Source organism: Danio rerio, chromosome 10, assembly GCF_052040795.2.
Source record: "Danio rerio strain M-AB ecotype USA chromosome 10, GRCz13ab, whole genome shotgun sequence".
In the NCBI taxonomy this organism is placed as follows: domain Eukaryota; kingdom Metazoa; phylum Chordata; class Actinopteri; order Cypriniformes; family Danionidae; genus Danio; species Danio rerio.
In genome coordinates, this window is record NC_141030.1 from 35,072,427 (window position 1) to 35,092,217 (window position 19,791).

Below are 19,791 nucleotides of genomic sequence, written 5' to 3' on the forward strand. Positions count from 1 at the left end.
TTGAAAACTTTTCCTTAACACATTATTTTTTAATAATTTGCTGCATTCCTTAATTTGTTTGTGTAACCCACTGGTCCTACCCCAACCTGGTCTGAGCTGGGATTCAACCGGCGATATTTTGCATTGGATATGGTTACTCTATCAAGAAGGCTAAAGACCATAGCCTCTAGCATCTGTCTCTAGAGCACCTTTTGAGGTCAGAGGAATGAGGTTTTACCTGCATAGCACTTCGCTAGCTAGCCTCTTTTACACTCACCCCCCTAAACCTCACTCCCATCCTGAACGAGCTCCCAAGTGTTCGATTCGGGACTGGTTCAATCCCAGCTCAGAACAGGTTGGAAGCAGTAGAACTGGTGGGTTAAAATCTGATGTATTAAAAATAGAGACAATAAAAAATAGAAGATGTTTTTCTAATGAATTAATAAATAAAGTTTTATTATTAATAAATATATTTATCATGATATTTCTTTGTGATGGAATTTATGTTGATGTAATATGTATAACACATAACTCATTCATAGGACCTCTATTAAAAAATAATCACAAATGAATTGCACCCAAGCATAAGAAACTACACTGAGCTACACTGGCATGCACAGATTAGCCAATAAAAACATAGAACATTTATAAGTACGCACAGTTGCAAAGCCAGTCAAATATACTGTGTAAAATAGTCACGTAAAACAAATTTACCAAGAAAACCTAGAGTGTAGAATAATTTAATAATTCATGAAAAATACATCCCCTCCAAATAAGACAGAGTTCTCCAGCCTATGTCTGTAATTCAATTGCAGAACACCAATACACTTGCTATTAATTTGGATCTCTGGCAGTAGCTTGGTGCCTGAGGGAGTGATTCTTGCATGGGGCCGGATGTAAGGATATATTTGCCCTCGCATGACTGTGAGGAGCAATAGAGCAAGCAGGACGAGGTCAGGGACGGGCCAAATATTACCCCCGTCTATCACGGCCGAGCAGCCACGCTAAGACAGTGACACTGGATTAATAAAAAATGAAGAATGGACTCCAGCTGAAGCCTCAGGCGAAAGACAATGTTATCTAGGAGCGGGGGGAAAACAAACAGGAATGGAGCAGAACGGAGATGTTTGCTGTGTAGTTTACTGACCTGAAGGCCTCGATGATGTAAGAGGTGACGGCGGCGCCGCCTTCGTGTGCGTTGGGTTGCCAGGTGAGGGTGACACTGTTACGGGTTACATCCGTTACGACAGGTTTCTGAGGAGGACCGGGCAGTTGATAGGGCTCTGATACCGGAGATGCTGATAGACCACCACTCTCTGTGAAGAGAACATTAGGATTTGATTTCAGTTTTATTATTCACATTTTTAGCTTTAGCAATTTTGCTTATATTGCATTGCTTTGTATTATATTGTAATGTATTGTACTGTATTGTATTAAATTATATTACATTCCGCTGTGGCAATCTCGGATAAATCAGAAACTAAAGCCGAAGGAAAATTAATGAATGAATATTATATTATTATATTATATGTTATGTTGTTATATTATGTTATGTTGTTTTATTATATTATATTATATTATAATATATTATATTATCTTATATTTATAATATTTATTATATTATATTATATTATATTATATAATATTATATTATATTATATTATATTATATTATGTTATGTTATGTTATGTTATGTTATGTTATGTTATATTATATTATATTATGTTATGTTGTTATGTTATGTTATGTTATGTTATGTTATGTTATGTTATATTATATTATGTTATGTTATGTTATGTTATGTTATATTATATTATATTATAATATATTATATTATATTAGATTATATTATATTATTAGATTATATTATTATAGATTTTTCTCAGATTCTATGGATTTATTTAATTTATTATCTATGGGTTTTAATATGTGATAACAGTTTTTATAAATTGCAAATAAAAGTATTATCATTATCATTATCAAGTATTATCATAGCCTTCTTTTTTTTTTTTTTTTTTTAGAAAATAAACCATGTTTGTCGGAATAACAGATGTTTGTATTTGTTGTGACCAAATATTAAATTCTTAACTCTTCTGAAGTAAATTCACTGGCATTTTGTTGTCTAGAAAAGAATATAAAGACATCTGAAAATATGACATTTTGCTATAATATGCTAAAGAAGGCACTAAATGACATTTATATAAACAAATTGTATGAAATGTCATTAGCAGTTTAAGAAAAAAAAAAATCATGTTTTATTTAAACACTTAAATAAAAACGATAAATCAAGTGAAATTGATAGTTTTTCAAGTGCTATATACTGTATTTATTGTATTTTAAAATGTAAATGAAATTTAGGCTAGAGACTGATTATTTATTTTTTTGGTCACACTTATTAATCCGGGGTCGCCACAGCGGAATGAACCGCCAACTTATCCAGCACATTTTTACGCAGCGGATGCCCTTCCAGCCGCAACCCATCTCTGGGAAACATCCACACACACACACTCATACACTACGGAAAATTTAGCCTACCCAATTCACCTGTACCGCATGTCTTTGGACTGTGGGGGACACCCACGCGAAGGCAGGGAGAACACGCAAACTCCACACAGAAACGCCAACTGAGCAGAGGTTCGAACCAGCGACCTTCTTGCTGTGAGGCGACAGCACTACCTTCTGCGCCACTGCCTCGCCCATTATTTATTTATTTATTTATTTATTTATTTATTTATTTATTTATTTATTTATGTTTGTACTTTCATTTTAGTTGCCTTTTATTCATTTTGTTTTCATTTTTAAAATGAATCAGTATTGCACTTAAACAGTTTAAAATGATAATAAAGCTTGTTAACAAGTTTTTAATGATTTATGAAGGAATTATAATGCTTTGTTTCGTTATTTCATCTTTATTTACAAGTAGCAGGGTATTTACAGCTACTGTATATTCTTGCATCCCGTTCCTTTGTGTCCCCTGGTGGCATTTTCTCAAACTGCTGTTACACCTAAACACATTTTCCTAATCCCTTTGTCCTGCGGCTGTGCCCCACATGGTGGTATTGGTCGTTTTGAACTGTCACTCGCTGTAGATTTTTTCCATATATAAACGTGTATAATCTGTACAGCATTTATTTTCATTTTAGTTGCAGGTATTTTATTGCAAGTTCAACTAAATGACAATTATTTAGCAACTAACTAAAATAAAACGTTTTTTTTTCTTTTTAATCCAAGTAACTATAAAAACCATGGCTATTTTTACAATATATAGCATGCAAAAACAAAGTACATGATCCAATTAGCATTATTTAAAATTATAACAACTGAATTCCTAATACTCAGATCCATACAGACCTTGCTTTTTTAATTGTCATGCAGTAAGTTTCAACACAGTTTGCACCTACAACACAGTATATCCTGCAATATCCAACACAGTGCAAATATACTGTACTTATACTGAGCACGTCGCTACATATCGACCATGCCATATTCCATATGAGCGATGATCCTGTTTGCAGAAATCACCCTCTGTTTTCGCATTTGTCTGGATTTATAGTGCACAATAATAGAAATCAATATTCAAGCAAAAAAATCAGCACTACTCCATATGCTGACATCTGTTAAATGGAGAGATATATCAGTAGAGTACATTTACAATGGAAGCGGCTTCCTCCGGTGATGATTGCAGCTTGAAGATGATATGATGCAGTTTGTCAGAGATAAGACTCATAAAGGTGGCGATGAAGTGCTTACGTGTGTGTGTTTTTGAGTGTGTGTGTGTTTCTTTTACCTTTTACTGTGAGCACACCACTCCAGCTCGTCTCTCCACTCAGACTGGAAGCAACACAGGTGTAGGCCCCGGAGTCCGTCTCCTAGCAACAGCAGGCTCAGGGTCAGCATTTGTATGGATAAACTCAAGCACAATGCATTGGCTCAGGCCGCTTGGAGCAGCGTGGAAATCTTGACAAATGAGCACAAATTCCACAAAATTGCCTATTATTTCACTGCAATACTGCGTCAAGTGTTATTTTTTTCCTATTGGTATTTGAAGTTAGCGACAGGTAGACAATAATATGCTGTTGTGAAACCTAATGAGCTGCATATGTTGGCTCTTTTTTTTCTTAGAGGTGTAAACAGTGCAAAAACAAGATAATAAGTTCTGTAATGGGCAGAAAAATGAAATATTTTATCTGTATTGTATAAAGGAGGGGATATGCTACAGTAATAAATTAAGAGACATCTTGAAAATTCTGTATTTTTCTGATTTATATTAAGGTGTTTGAGTAAAACGTCTCTTTTGTTTATTCTATAAACTATTTTTGATCTTTCTTTCACATTTAAAAACATAACATTTTGTGATTTAAAGCTTCTTTTGCATAAAATAACAAAAATGATACCATGTTTTGACCTTTTTTGGTGATCAACAAAAATAAATCCAGCATATTTTCCATAGACATGTACATATATATAACTTTTTCCACAAATGTGCATATACACTTACCGGCCACTTTATTAGGTACACCTGTCCAACTGCTCGTTAAAGCAAATTTCTAATCAGCCAATTACATTGCAGCAACTCAATGCATTTAGGCATGCAGACATGGTCAAGACAGTTCAAACCAAGCATCAGAATGAGTTAGAAAGGTGATTTAAGTGACTTTGACCATGACATGGTTGTTGGCGCTACTGGGATTTTCATGCACAACCATCTCTAGGATTCACAGAGAATGGTCAGAAAAATTTAAATATCTAGTGAGTTGCAGTTCTGTGGGCGCAAATGCCTTGTTAAATTCAGAGGTCAGAGGAGAATGGCCAGAGTGGTTCGAGCTGGTCATCTCTGAACGCACAACATATCCAACCTTGAGGCAGATGGGCTACAGCAGCAGAAGACCACACCGGGTGCCACTCCTGTCAGCTAAGAACAGGAAACTGAGGCTTCAATTCACACAGGGTAACCAAAATTGGACAATAGAAGATTGGAAACACGTAGCCTGGTCTGATTAGTCTCGATTTCTGCTGCGACATTAAGATGGTAGGGTCAGAATTTGGCGTCTACAACATTTGCAAGCATGGATCCATCCTGCCTTGAGGCAGTTCAGGCTGGTGGTGGTGGTGGTGTAATGGTGTGGCGGATATTTTCTTGGCACACTTTGGGCCCATTAGTACCAAATGAGCATTGTGTCAATGCTACAGCCTACCTAAGCATTGTTGCTGACCATGTCCATCCCTTTATGACCACAGTGTACCCATCTTCTGATGGCTAATTTCAGCAGGATAACGTGCCATGCCATAAAGAGCGAATCATCTGGTTTCTTGAACATGACAATGAGTTCACTATACTCAACTTGCCTCCACAGTCACCAGATCTCAATCCAATAAAGCACCTTTGGGATATGTTGGAATGTGAGATTCGCATCATGGATATGCAGCGGAAAAATCTGCAGTAACTGCGTGATGCCATCATGTCAATATGGATCAAAATATCACAGAAATATTTCCAGTACCTTGTGGAAATCTACACCACAAAGGATAAAGGCAGTTCTGAAGGCAAAAGTGGGTGCAAGTAAAGTGTACCTAATAAGGTGGCGGTGAGTGTGTATGCTCAATATTTGATCAATTTAATGCATCATAGAGAGAATCTAATCAAACAGATCGGACTAATGAAAAAACCTCTACATACAAGAAATATCCTGCTATTTCAATTAATCCCTATTTATATATATATATTTATACACACACACACACACACACACACACACACACACACACACACACACACACACACACACACACACACACACACACACACACACACACACACACACACACACACACACACACACACAAACACATATATATGGGTGGTATTACTACAAACCATCTGAATAAATAAACCATTGTGTATTGTATTTTTATTTATTATTCTTAATAGTTTTTTCCCATTATCTTTTAATAATCATATCAGTTTTTCTTATTTGCGTACTTATTAAAACTAAGTGTGTGTAGGTAATATATATTCTATATATGTATTACATAATCACTTTAAGATTGTACTCATTGTTTATGTATTCTGCAATACTTTGGCAATACTTAACAGCTTTGACTAGCTCTTTTGATTTGAATTCATTTCAAATAAATAATGATTTCAATAAGGAAATGTATTTAATGTGATTTTATTGTAGTAAAAAGTTACCTTTCTCTGTCTGCACCATAACAAAAGCCCTCATTATTTCAGCGTTTCTGCAGGTTTCATCAAGTCAAATTTAAGACTTTTTAAGATCATTTTAAGACCATTATGAATGAAATTTTAGATCATACATGTCTAAACACTAATGGTTTTTGGTTAATGGCCTGGTTGGACCAATGAAATTGAAAAAGGAACACATGTAGTTATTTCTTTACCACATATTTTAATGAGTCAAAACAAGAAAACTCTAGTTTGCATCTGATCCAGTTACTATGACCATTTATGTGAAGCTGCTTTGACACAATCTACATTGTAAAAGCGCTATACAAATAAAGCTGAATTGAATTGAATAGGTGTGTAGATTTTTTTCAACATGCATTAATTACAAGTTTAACATTGTTAAAAGTATATTTATTATGAAGAAAACTACACAAAAAAAATGCAAAAATATATATTGTTTGCATTTGGTCCAAATTGAGTATAACTCTTATTCTAATGCGCTTCTGTTATAAACCCTTATGTTTCATGCCTATTTATAAACTTTGTTGTCCACTCACACTTTCTTATGTAAATAATTTAATTGTAAATGGAAGATTATGTAAAAGGATATAAAAATTATTACAATAATACACTATTCCTAAAAGTTTAGCATGTTTAGCATTATCTGCAGTTTAAAAAAAACATTCTGGCTATACTTTAGTAAATGAAGTTATTTTGTATTTCATTTTTTGATCACTCAGTGTTACCAACTCAACTATTTTTGATTCACATTTTGAATATATGTTGCCTGCGCTTTGCACACATTTGTTCTGCCTCTTACTGCCTGATTCTGAATTATTTTCTTGATTTTCATTTGTTAAACTATATTTTCTGTTCAAAGGTAATTATTTACATTTAGTTTTGATTTTTGTTTTCCTGCGAGTTGATGTTGCACTCCTACACTAATGACTATATTATTTATTTCTTATGGAATGGCATGTATATTTGCAGCATGTCTTGCTGGATGGATCACATTGAAGCACAATACTTTAAATTAATTTATTAGATATTATTTCAGTCAATATATGTCAGTTTTGTGGTTTGAGTTTCACAAAAACCTCACAGGTTTCATTTGTTGTGCTTCTTTGTCTACAGTTACAGCAATTTCTAACTGATTATCTATTTAAGACAGCTTTTGTCCCTTAGATCAATTTATTTAGCTATTTTTTTCATTTATTTTATGTCATTTGCACATTTGCAGTCATTTGAGTTTAAAAGAAAACATTTCTTAGTCTTATGTCTTGTTACCATAGTGACATGTTCTGAGAATAGAACGCATTCCAAAAGTGTACTTGAAGCCCTGCATCATCGGAGAATATCTTGTGGGTTTGTTGAAGTGGAGTAGTACAGGTGTGCTTTTGGCTGTTAAGTGTTAAAAAACTTGCGTTCCGAGTGTTTTGAGACTGTCTCAGCGATTGAACATCTTCCGTTTGAGTGATTCACGGTGCAAGACCGAAATCCTCATCCTATTCCAGCTAGCAAACCCCAAGTTTTTGAGTGGTTACAGGTGAAAGACTGAAACCCTGCACTGAGTTATATGATGGTTGAACAGAATTCTGATCTCCCCACAACATCAGCTGCTAAAATGGAGGAAGACGAAGTTCCCAAAGCCTGCAAGATCTCCCAGAGCCAGAAAAAAGTGAAGCAGCTCAAAGAAAGGCCAAGAAATGGCACTAACAGTGAGTCATATTTACATTGTGCTATCCAATATCCAGTGTTTTCCTGACATAATAATATACTTACTATTAAAAATAATGTTTGTACAGGATAATAGACAGCTGGTTAAACTGCTGGCTATCATTGCATTCACGTGCATCTTAATGCAACATTTTGGGTAAAATGATAATGTATTTCATTTTCAGCTTTTCTGATACAACTTTAGTCTAAAATCCTTTAGTAAAATGAGATATGCACACAGACTTTTCATTTTCAACCGACAGCCCCGATGGCTTTCGGTGAACTGCTTTCCATTACAAAATCATCACATTTAAGATCTGTTTTCTTTAAAAATATGTGATCTTCACTGACTAATATATATTTGATATAAAGTGGGTCTCAGACCGGACAAGAATCACTGCATTAAATGACATTTAAAATAAACATGAATATTTATTTTAGCTCAGTATTTTAAATGGAGTTTCTGCGCTAGCCTGCTGGTACTGATGGTGCTAGCGGTTCCATACAATAGACTATTGTCTCGTTTTATGCTTGAACAACTAAATGAATACTTGGGTTAATTTAACTGATTGTAATTTAATTACATAATGATGTTTATGCTGTAAAAGCAACCTTATAAAATGTTAAATAATCACAGAAAGCTTTCATCTAAAATTTACTGTTGGCTGAAAAACTCTAGCTGTGCAATATAACCCAGTATTCAGTTTTCTGAAAAGTGCACTGAACATGTAGTTTTTATATCGTTTGGTGCATTGATCATTTGTGTAAGCAGTTTTATATAACATGAAAATAATAAAATATTATAGTCAAATACAATAAATAATAATAAAATACAAAAGTGTAGCAAATCCATGGTAAACTTGTGGTAACCTTGGTTTAGCTACAATAACTTTTTAAAATGTTTATATATTGGGGTTTTTGTTTTTGGTGAATTTTCATTTTAAATTTCTCTCAAATTACTGTAAACAAGTGTGTAAAGATGTGCAATCATTTCTCTTTTAACAGATGAGAAGGAGAAAGTGAAAGAAAAGAGAAAGAAGAGAAAAAAGACCAAGGTTGCTTCTTTCATCAGAGCTGCTCTACGATGGTTCTGCTTCTGTCCTCGTAATGAGCCGTTCACACTTTCCTCATCTGATGGTAAATGAGGGTTTTTGCATCTCAATATTTTCTAGTGTATAATGTCATTAATAAACTGTATTTTTACTCCCCTTTATCTGGAGTTTAACATCTCCTTGAAAATGACTTTGTACTATGTGCAAACTGCAATCATTTGTCTTAACAGATTCTGAACATGAGATCTATGAAAAGATGATTGTGGAAGAGGAAGAAGTGAAGGAGATAATGCAGGAGGAGGTGGTGGAGAAGAAAGAGGAGGTGATGGAAGAGGAGGAGGTGGTGGACAAAGAGAAAGATAACACAAAGCAAGAAAAGACAAATGAGGAGGAGGAGGAGAAAAGTGGGGAGGAGAAGGTGGTGGAGAAAAAAGAAGAAGGGAAGGAGATAATGCAGAATGAGATTGTGGTGGAGAAGAAGGAGCAGATGATGAAAAAGAAGAAGGTGGTGGTGATGGTGGTGGTGGTGGAGATGGTGGAGACAAATAAACAAATAAAGAAAGATACCAGCACCCAACTAAGAGAGGAGGAGAAGGTGGTGGAGAAAAAGGAAGAAGAGAAAGAGATAACGCAGAAGGAAGAGGTGGAGAAGGAGGAGGTGATGAAAGAGGAGAAGGTGGTGGAGAAAAAGGAAGAAGAGAAAGAGATAATGCAGAAGGAAGAGGTGGTGGGGAAGGAGGAGGAGGTGATTAAAGAGGAGGAGGAGGTGATGAAAGAGGAGAAGGTGGTGGTGGAGAAAAAGAAAAGAAAGAAAGATACCAGCACCCGACTGTCAGAGGAGGAGTTCTGGAGAAGGAAAATGGAGGAGGAGAAGTTGGTGGAGAAAAAGGAGCAAGAGAAAGAGATAATGCAGAAGGAAGAGGTAGTGGAGAAGGAGGAGGAGGTGATGAAAGAGGAGAAGGAGGTGATGAAAGAGGAGAAGGTGGTGGTGGAGAAAAAGAAAAGAAAAGATACCAGCACCCGCCTGTCAGAGAAGGAGTTCTGGAGAAGGAAACTTATCGCCAGAAGGCTATCTGCGGCAAAGTTTCTGTTTGAGCAAATAAAGGAGGAGGAGGAGGACAAGATGAAAGCTCAGGAGGAGAACAATGAGGAGAAAATAAAATACATTGAAAAGGAGGAGGAGGAGGAGGAGAAGCTGAAGAAAAGGAGAAGGAGGAGGCGGCCAAGAAAAAACTGCATGTTGGAAAAAGTGGAGGAGATGGAAGGAAAGGAAAGTGAGGAAGTAGAGAATCACATTGAGGAGAAAGAGCAAATGAATGACATTGAAAAGGAGGAGGAGGAGGAGGAGGAGGTGAAGAAAAGGAGAAGGAGGAGGCGGCCAAGAAAAAACTGCAAGGTGGAAGAAGTGGAGGAGATGGAAGGAAAGGAAAGTGAGGAGGTGGAGAATCACATTGAGGAGAAAGAGCAAATGAATGACATTGAAAAGGAGGAGGAGGAGGAGGAGGTGAAGAAAAGGAGAAGGAGGAGGCGGCCAAGAAAAAACTGCAAGGTGGAAGAAGTGGAGGAGATAGAAGGAAAGGAAAGTGAGGAGGTGGAGAATCACATTGAGGAGAAAGATCAAATGAATGACATTGAAAAGGAGGAGGAGGAGGAGGTGGTGAAGAAAAGGAGAAGGAGGAGGCGGCCAAGAAAAAATAACAGTATGAACGAGGAAGAAAAAGAACAAAGTAGAGGAGTAGAGACATACTGTATGTGAAGGAGGAGGGTGAACAACATTGTACAACATCAATAAAAATGTGTTTTGTACAATACTGTATGTGCTGTGTGTTGTGTTCATCTGCTTAATTCTCTGTTTCAAAAGAATTGAATTTTGTTTGTTTAAAGAAAATGTTGATTTATATTTAGATTAAACATAAATGTAAACATATATATGAAACAAAATTGTTTTGTATTGTTTAGTTTCTATGTATGTGTGTATCACATATACAAAACAAATATATATAATACACACACATATATAATGTCAGACTTATATTTTGCTTGTGATTAATCTGCCCAGCACTAATACAGTAAACCTACAGATCCTGGAGTCTGACCTTTAAGATTTATATTGCGATTCAGATTTTTTGTTTAGAATTGTTAAAGTCGAATAATTCAGAGAATTGCTATCTTTCCGAGGCAGAAACAAGCTTCCATAGAAACCACTTACAAATCCATCACATCTTCAAACGATGAAAATCCATTAATAATCTATTCAATTTGACTTCTATCTAATTCTAACTTAATGAACTCTTAGTTTACTTTACCATCAAGACTAAAGACTTTTAGTGCAGGTCTCTAGTCGCTCCGTTTCTATTACCCTACAGTTGCACAAACTGAAATTATGAATTGAAGATATGGCCATTGGAAATGTTTAATTAGCAAAAACTGCCACTCTCCCACACACACACACACACACACACACACACACACACACACACACACACACACACACACACACACACACACACACACACACACACACACACACACACACACACACACACACACACACAGTTGAAGTCAGTATTAATAGCCCTTTGAATTTTTTTTTCTTTTTAAAATATTTTCCAAATTATGTTTAACAGAGCAAGGAAATTTTCACAGTATGTCTAAAAATATTTACTTCTGGAGAAAGTCTTATTTTTATTTTATTTTTTTTCGGCTAGAATAAAAGCAGTTCTTAATTTTTTTTAATTACCCTAACCTGCCTAGTTAACGTAATTAACCTAGTTAAGCCTTTAAATGTCACTTTAAGCTGTATAGAAGTGTCTTGAAAAATATCTAGTCAAATATTATTTACTGTCATCATGGCAAAGATAAAATAAATCAGTTATTACAGATGAGTTATTAAAACTATTGTGTTTATAAATGTGTTGAAAAAATCCTCTCTCCGTTAAACAAAAATTGGGGAAAAAATAAACAGGGGCTAATAATTCAGGGTGGTTAATAACTCTGACTTCAACTGTATATATCAAAAATATATTACAATAACTCTACATATCATGGTTTTACAATTTCCATCACTGTGCAATAAAAAAAGAGAGAATCAATTTCTTTAAAAAATGAAATCAAAACTTTTTGAACAGCAGTATATGCAAATAACCCCAGATAGAAATCAACACGCAACACTCTAATCCGTAAAACAATTTAAAAAGCAAACCATGCTGAACAGTTTAATCAGATGAATCCATCAGAGTTTGAGATTGTTTTCATGCAGTGTCTCTGTGAATCTTAAAACCCTTCCGTTGTAGGAAGCCGGCAGAAATTTTCATCTGTCAGCTCAGTTTAAGATATTTGTATCTAACATGCGAGTTAGCTTGGGCGAACTGAATGTGCGGAAAAAGAAAAAGGGAAATTTCAAAGACAAATTGGCGAGGGGTGGGGAGGGCGAGGGGCATTAAATTTTTACCACAGGGGCCGAGGGGAGAAGTCAGGCAGAAATTGCTTACGACAGTGAGAGATGTAGTAAAGCTTTTCTCCTTCTCTCTTTCTGTGACAGCGATCTAATAGTGCTGACAGCTCAGGGGCACCAATGACACGTCTGAGGATTTGACTCATTGCTGATTCACACACACACACATACACACACATGCAACCATGACCTCAAATTACTGTCTGCTTGCTTGTGTCTTTTTTGTCTCTAACTTCATTTTCATGTGGAGACCGGCATAATGCATGTGTTAGCGGCTGATGTAAACAGCAGCATTAGTAGATTGTTTGAAACTCAACCTGCGTAGCTTTATGTCCTCGGGCAGAAGAGCAGTGTGTGTTATTTTGGTCACTTATGAATCTCTCCTGGGAGGTGGAGAGGAGCAAACAGAAGGTGTAGAAACACTTTTCTCTGTGACCTCTTCCTCTTTTGAGCGGATAAGCTCATTGGTTGGAGCTCTGTCGGTGTCGGCTGGTGATTGGTGGAGCTCAGAGAGGTAAACAGGCGGGCAACCACTGATTAATCACGGATGGCAGCGCTGGGCTCAGTGCTAAACACGCACTTAAAAATGTATGAGCGGTAAAGGAAATAGGGAGGTAAATGTTTGGAAATTGCATTCGATCTTATTTTTTAAGACAGAATGAAACGTTTGGATCAGATATTTACTCTGATGTCATTATAAACCTTAAAATTTAAAGAGTATTTTAGCTTTCTGTGGAGAACAAAAGAAGATATTTTGAAGAATGCTGGTTGCTTCTTTCCTATGCAATTACAATAAATGGAAAACGAGTCTTTAAAGTTTCAAGAAGAACAATTGAATGCCAAAAGTAGTACAAATATATAATAAAAGTGGGATTTTTCTACCAAAGTTCTATCAAAGTGTTTATAATGATAAACAATTGAAAATTATGACTCATTAACCTTCACTCATCACATTTTTTTAGTTCACTGGGTCATTTTAATTTGACAACAAAGTCATTCTGATTCAAAATTGACTCTTAAGTCAGATCTTCTAAATGAATCAGTTCTGTTGCGAGTCCACAAAATGATTCATTTGTCAAGACTTCCATCTTTTTCCTAAAGTGCTTTTACAATATAGATGCTGTCAAAGCAGCTTAACAGATGAAAAATAGATAATAAAACTGATTTGTTTGAAAAGTAATTAAGTTGTCCTGTAAAAACAATTCACAGTTCATAGCATTCAATGTTTTTGTGATATGGAAATAATTTAAAATGACTCTGATGACATTTTAAACCTGTATGACATCAGTGTATTTTTGAAATTACAATATGCAAAACAAGTCTTTAAAGTTTTAAGAACAATAAATTACCAAATTAGTGCAAATATTTATTAAAAGTAGGACTTTTTTCAGAAGTTCTATCAAAGTGTTTATAATGATGAACAAATTAAAATAATTACACATGAACTTTTTTAGCTTACAGAGTCATTTTCTTTTAATGACTCAAAATCAAAATTGAATCTTTGAGTCAGATCTTCTAAATGAATCAGTTCTGTTGCCAGTCCACAAAATGATTCATTTTTCAAGTCTTCTTCCTTTTTCCTAAAGTGCTTTTTGTCAGGATTTTGCCACTTCGGTTAATTGTTGTTTTGGTGGCAGAGTCCAAACACTAGTCCTCTCTTATCTAGTATGTTGTGCTCGGCTTTAGTTTTCTGGGGCTGAGCACTCATATTTCCCATCATTGTCTGTCTTTGTTATTGTGTGAACACTTTTGCTGTGCCCAAGATACGCGCTCATTTTCTGGTGTGTTTATTTTTTTGTTTGCAGCATGGTGTTTCCGTTCTAAGTGCTCCAGTCTAGTTAGTTTTGGTTTTGGTTGGTGCTGGGATCAGTACATGTGTGAGTGCACAGTAAGTGTTTTATTTATCATGTGCTTGTGTCTTGCATTCTGTTTGTGTTGGTATTGTGTGGCTTCAAGTTTACATTGTGGCCACGTGCTATGGTGTTTTGTTTCATGTGAACACAAGGTTAATGGGTTCTCTCAATGGCTGTGTTCGAGTCCTGTTTTCTCGTGAGCACATGGCTTGTGTCGTCTCTTTGTAAGATGTGCTCTCCCATTTATTGTCTAGTCCCACCCTCCTTGTTATCCTATTATTAGTTTATTATGTTCACCTGTTTGTTGCCAATTATTTCTCCATATAGCTCCCTCTTGTCTGCAATCCTGTACAAGTTTGTTGTCTTTCTTTCCAGTATCAAGTCACGTCTAGTCGTTGTCGCTCTTCCCTGCCAGCCCAGTCAAGTTTGTTTTTATGTCTTAGTTTTGTTTTCCCCCTTGGGGTAGTTTTTGTTATCTGTTTGTTTTATTTGTATTAATAAATCCATGTTTTTGTCCCTGTGATTGAGTCCTTATTCTTCCCCCACCCAGTCCTTGACTCTTTTACAATGTATATGCTGTCAAAGCAGCTTAGCAGATGAAGAATATAAAATAAATTTGATTCATCCTTTAAATCAGTTCACAATTAATAGCATTCAACATTTTTTATATGGAAACCAAATCAACAGTTTCCCTGAAAATACTTGCTTTAAAAGAATAGCTTGATATGAATCAGATAATAAGCTCATTTAAAATTGTATTGACACTATTTCAGTGTATAAAAAACACTAAAATAACACTAGTCTGTTCCTCGAATAAATCCCATGACTGTAAACACTATATCCATTAAAAGGTATTAAGAAGTGTTTAATAATGTGTTTGTTATTCTGAAGCTTGAGAGCCCATCCTCATTCACTTTCACTAAATATAGCAGCCCACAATATTTTCCCCTTTAGTTTTAAGCGAAGAAAAAGCCATACGGGTTTGGGGTGATGTGGGAGTGAATAAACAATGACCAAATTTTGGGATTAACCATTCCAGGCTATTAGTTTCCCTCCGACTACCACACACACTCATTCTATTTCACATTTCTCTCTGCCTTGTTCCCTTGGCACAGCGGAGAGCAGGCAGTTTCTGGCCATTCTCCCGGTATAATGGCACCTTTTCACAGTGCTCGCTCTTTCTCTCTCCTTCTCACACACGCTCACACGCTACCATCTGTGCAAACCCCAGTCTCCATGCCCCCTCGTGCTCTCCCATCATGCCGGGGTAATCGTGGACTAAAGAGGGCCAACGGAGGCATCAGACCAGAGCGGACAATGCCAAAGATGTCCATCTGAACAAAGCATGCTAGGTTTAAAGCGCCAAACAAACAGAAACGCAACACAAAAGCATAAATCCTCACTGGTAAAAACAAGACTGCTACTTAAATTCACACATTTTCTTTGGCATTAGATGACAGTGAAGCTTTTTTAGTAGATTTCATAGACAAATTTCAAAGATTAGAAAAAAAATTCATTGTTTTTACAGGAAGTGTGCATAATACCTTCATGGAACATGATCTTTACTTAATTTCCTAATGATTTTTGGCATAAAAGAAGGACCGATAATTTTGACCCACACAATTTATTTTGGCTTTTAAAATAAAAAATACCTGAGCAACATAAGACATCTCACAAATCAAGATTAATAGTAACATGACGTAAAAAACAATAAATGTACCATTCAGAGGTGAATATCAGTTTTGTTTTTGCATCCATATTGGCTGCAGTAAGACATTTCCACTTTTAAATCCTTTTATATACAGTACAGTGACTATCGAAAAAAAAATATAGCTTTAGGTCGCTTGATGATTTCCAAAAATCTAATTTATTTTATTAAACCATTAGAATTACCATATTTTATCCATAACCTATTGAATATAAAAGTTACTTGCATTTACAAAACAAACAACATCAATATACAAGCGTCTGCTAAATGACTAAATGTAAATGTAAATGTAAAAAGCCATCAGATTTACATTTATTTACTTATTTTTTTCATTGGATTGCAAGCTCCAGGGTGATAACGTTATATTAAAGTCAGATGCAGCAGACTGATTTTATGGCATCAGGTTATACTTTTACAACACTCACATGCATTAAAAATAAAGGCCATGAGTGAATATAGAGGAAGGTCTCAAACTGACGTTCTCCAAAATTAAACAAAGAATAGACTTGGACCTATTGGTGTGTGTGTGTGTGTGTGTGTGTGTGCTGTTGGATGCCAAGTTTGTATATTTATAAACACCTTAGAAGATATTGGGGGTTGCAAGTCATTAGCATTGTTATTTTGGGGATCGCGGGCTGAAAAGTTTGGAAACCCCTGCACCAGTTTACAGTTAATTTAAAAATATTGATACTAACATCTAAAATACTTGATTTAAGGCAGACTTTCTATTCTGCTATTGTAAGAACTTGCTTTATAATTTCTCCTTTTACATTTAAACAGTGCATATGGCATTAGAACAACACCAGACTGAGTAATTTAGGACTTAATTGATCGTTTTTGGGTGAACTACTCATTTCAAACAATATAGAGAAGAGAGCAGACACGCTGAGAGTAGCACGTAAAGACTGCTAGCCTCCCCAGAATGAGCTTTTAATTAAGGCATGAGCGATTGTTAATCATTCCTGGGCACAATCAATTAACACATCAGGTCTGTTCACCGCGGTGCCACGACCTCAGGTGAAACCTGCAATCGCTACACACACACATACACCCTTGAGGCCTTGAGGAATGGATTTCATTAGTCCAGCATGCGCTAACACTAACGACATCACACATTCTCCCATTACTATCATAATTACCGGGTTTTATCGCTGTGCGCAACTCTTGCATGAGCGGCTGGGTCACCCCGAAACCGTCCACAGAGCAAGTATTAAAATCGATCCGCTAATTAAGCCTGCCTGTTTGCTGTAAACTCGATTGCGCATTTTATGCCCTCGCCATTGATCGGATAGCAGTAATGACATTTTACAGTGTCTAAACATCACGCCAGTGTGTCTGGAAATCCATTCGTAGAGAATATCCTACGATAGCATATGGCGTCTGTCAGTAAAGAGAGGCATTTTGACACTGAAGAGGGCTTGATTTGAAATAACCATATGTTAATACCCTCCAGCATTAGCATTTGGGAGAGTAAAAGCTGTAAAACAGACTCTCATGTGCACTACTTAAATACTATCTTGACTGAAGTACCTGCAGGGCTGTGATTTGCAAAGTGCCGTTTTCCATTAGGCTAATGCGCTCGTCGATGCCCAGGATTCGTTGTCCGTCGCGCTCCCATTGGATGCTCGGAAGAGGGTTGCCCATCACGTGGCACTGCAATTGGGCCGTGGTGCCCGGAGCTAGCGTCTGGTTGGCCGGGCCTTGGCGGATGATGGGAGGGATCCGGTCAGATGGAGCTGGGGTGAAGAGAATGAGAGAGGCGTAGGACACAAGAGCCAAATTTACATGTACTGTAATCAACATATTAACCATCTTGACGCAATGACACTTAAGAGATGGTTAAAAATCACACTCTTGTTATGAGTTGTTATGCTAGCTGAGATTCTGAGTGAAACATGATGAAATACAATTTCTTGATGTGGTATAACGTGAATAAACTCAATTAATAATTAAAAAAAAAACATATTTTAAGTCCCCTTGGCTGATTTCTTTTAGTAGACTAGATCAGTGTTTCCCAACCCTGTTCCTGGAGGCACACCAACACTACATATTTAGGATGTCTCCCATATCTGACCCATTTATTTCAGGTTTTGGAGTCTCTTATGATGTTCTGATGAGTTGATTCAGGTTTGTTTGATTAGGATGAGGTTGAAAATGTGTGCTGTTGGTGTGCCTTCAGAAACAGGGTTGGAAAACACTAGACTAGATCACAAAAATAGCTTCACTGGCCATTTGTTTGGCACTCTTTCCAAATTACACCCCACCAAAAAAGAACGGATCAGTAATTCATCTGATGTTAATTAGATCAATGACACAAGCCTCCGGATGTTATTTGATTTAGTCGTAGTGCTGCTGTAAACCCTTTTTGAAATGCATGTGTAATGATATTGCACAGTGGAAATGAGCCAAATGCATTGCAACACATTTTAGCGGGCTCTGTACTGTGTTCGAATACAATTATTCCATGCATTTAGGATCTTCATACAACATTTATAGGTCAATAGCTGGAAAAGATGGATCTGTTAAGAAGCTGTATGTTATTAAATACACTAACTTGTCTGAGATGACTGTGAAGTGTTTTTTTAATGAAATCTTTATAGCTTTAGTGGTGTTTCGACTTTTGCTATGCTCCATTCAAATGCTGGATGTGGGAGATTTTTAATTAATGGCAATACAGAAAACTTTGACATTATATATATATATATATATATATATATATATATATATATATATATATATATATATATATATATATAAATTGATAAAGAAATATACATTTTATAAAAACTATAAGCAAGTTATAAGCTAGTACTTTACATAATTTAATTTAGCAAGGATGCATTATATTGATCAAAAGTGACAGTATTTATGTATTTATCTATTTTATTTAAATAGTGTTATAATTTAATTATATATATTTTTTGAGAAATAATTTTAATTCAATAATTTTTTTGTAAAGACAGTGGAGATTTAGGCCCAATCCCAATTCTACCCCTTAGCCCTTCCCCTACCCCTCAATTTGCAGGTTCACGTGAAGGGGTAGGCGTGTCCCAATTCTCTTTATCTTAAAGGTGTAGGGCTAAGGGGAAAGGCTAGGGAGCCCTTGAAATGAAAATTTTTCAGGACCACACTCGAAACCAAGGGGTAAAAAAATTTCCCAGAATACACCAGCTACATCGGCAGCATGGCTGCACATGGAATTAAGGAGATGCACAAATAAGTATTTTTTGTCATTATTAAGAATTTTTACAACAAACAAGCACGTTTTAATACATTCATAACTGCATTCGTGTTTTACCGTCAAGGCCAAAATAAAAAACTCTAAGGGCATGGGGTACAAAAATAGAATTGGGATTTGGGACTTAAAGAAAGGAAAGGGGAACAGAGATAAGGGAAGGATTGAAAAAGGACGGACCTTGTGCCAGGAATCGAACTCGCTTCGCCGTGAGCATTTCAGGGCTATGTGTTGATGCACTAACGTACTAAATTATTCTAGAAAAAATTTGAAAATACTAAATAAATTTTTTTAAATTCCACAAAAATACTTAAATAATTATTTTTCAATTAATAACTACATGTACATTTGGATTAGCCCCCTGTTTATTGTTTCCCCCAATTTCTGTTTAACAGAGAGATTTTTTCAACACATTTCTAAACATAATAGTTTTAATAACTCATTTCTAATAACTGATTTTTTTTTTTTTTTTGCCATGATGAGAGTAAATAATATTTGACTAGATATTTTTACACTTCTACACAGTTTAAAGTGACGTTTAAAGGCTTAACTAGGTTAATTAGGTTAACTAGCCAGGTTAGGGTAATTAGGTAAGTTATTGTATGATGAT

The 19,791-nt window shown here is 35.8% G+C and overlaps 2 protein-coding genes across 17 annotated transcripts in view; one reads left to right on the forward strand and one right to left on the reverse strand.

Annotated features, from left to right (window-relative positions):
• robo3 (roundabout, axon guidance receptor, homolog 3 (Drosophila)) overlaps positions 1-19,791 on the reverse strand; it is a 494,668-nt gene that overhangs the window by 36,083 nt on the left and 438,794 nt on the right. For all 10 annotated transcript variants that reach the window (XM_087268852.1, XM_087268848.1, XM_087268847.1 and 7 more), the window contains 3 exon segments: positions 17,477-17,682; positions 3,767-3,848; positions 1,127-1,295 (listed from right to left, as the gene is read on the reverse strand). In XM_087268852.1, the coding sequence (XP_087124978.1) occupies positions 1,127-1,295; positions 3,767-3,848; positions 17,477-17,590 (365 nt within the window). In that variant the 5' untranslated portion in view covers positions 17,591-17,682.
• LOC141376408 (uncharacterized) lies at positions 5,742-10,747 on the forward strand. 7 transcript variants are annotated; one of them, XM_087270889.1, is made up of 6 exons: positions 5,742-7,881; positions 8,885-9,016; positions 9,162-9,271; positions 9,326-9,526; positions 9,608-10,435; positions 10,586-10,747. In XM_087270889.1, exons 1-6 carry the CDS (start codon positions 7,740-7,742, stop codon positions 10,685-10,687), a joined length of 1,515 nt encoding a protein of 504 aa, XP_087127015.1. In that variant the 5' UTR covers positions 5,742-7,739; the 3' UTR covers positions 10,688-10,747. The 7 variants fall into 7 exon arrangements, with proteins under 7 accessions (XP_087127015.1, XP_087127014.1, XP_087127013.1 ...); XM_087270888.1 differs by having other exon boundaries at positions 9,162-9,526; XM_087270887.1 differs by having other exon boundaries at positions 9,608-10,747.

Excerpts from the sequence above, each read along its gene's own strand:
- LOC141376408 (XM_087270882.1), top strand. The coding sequence starts at position 7,740 with ATGATGGTTGAACAGAATTCTGATCTCCCCACAACATCAGCTGCTAAA. Across the intron at positions 7,882-8,884 it reads GCCAAGAAATGGCACTAACA|ATGAGAAGGAGAAAGTGAAA; the intron begins GTGAGTCATATT and ends CTCTTTTAACAG. Across the intron at positions 9,017-9,161 it reads CACACTTTCCTCATCTGATG|ATTCTGAACATGAGATCTAT; the intron begins GTAAATGAGGGT and ends TTGTCTTAACAG.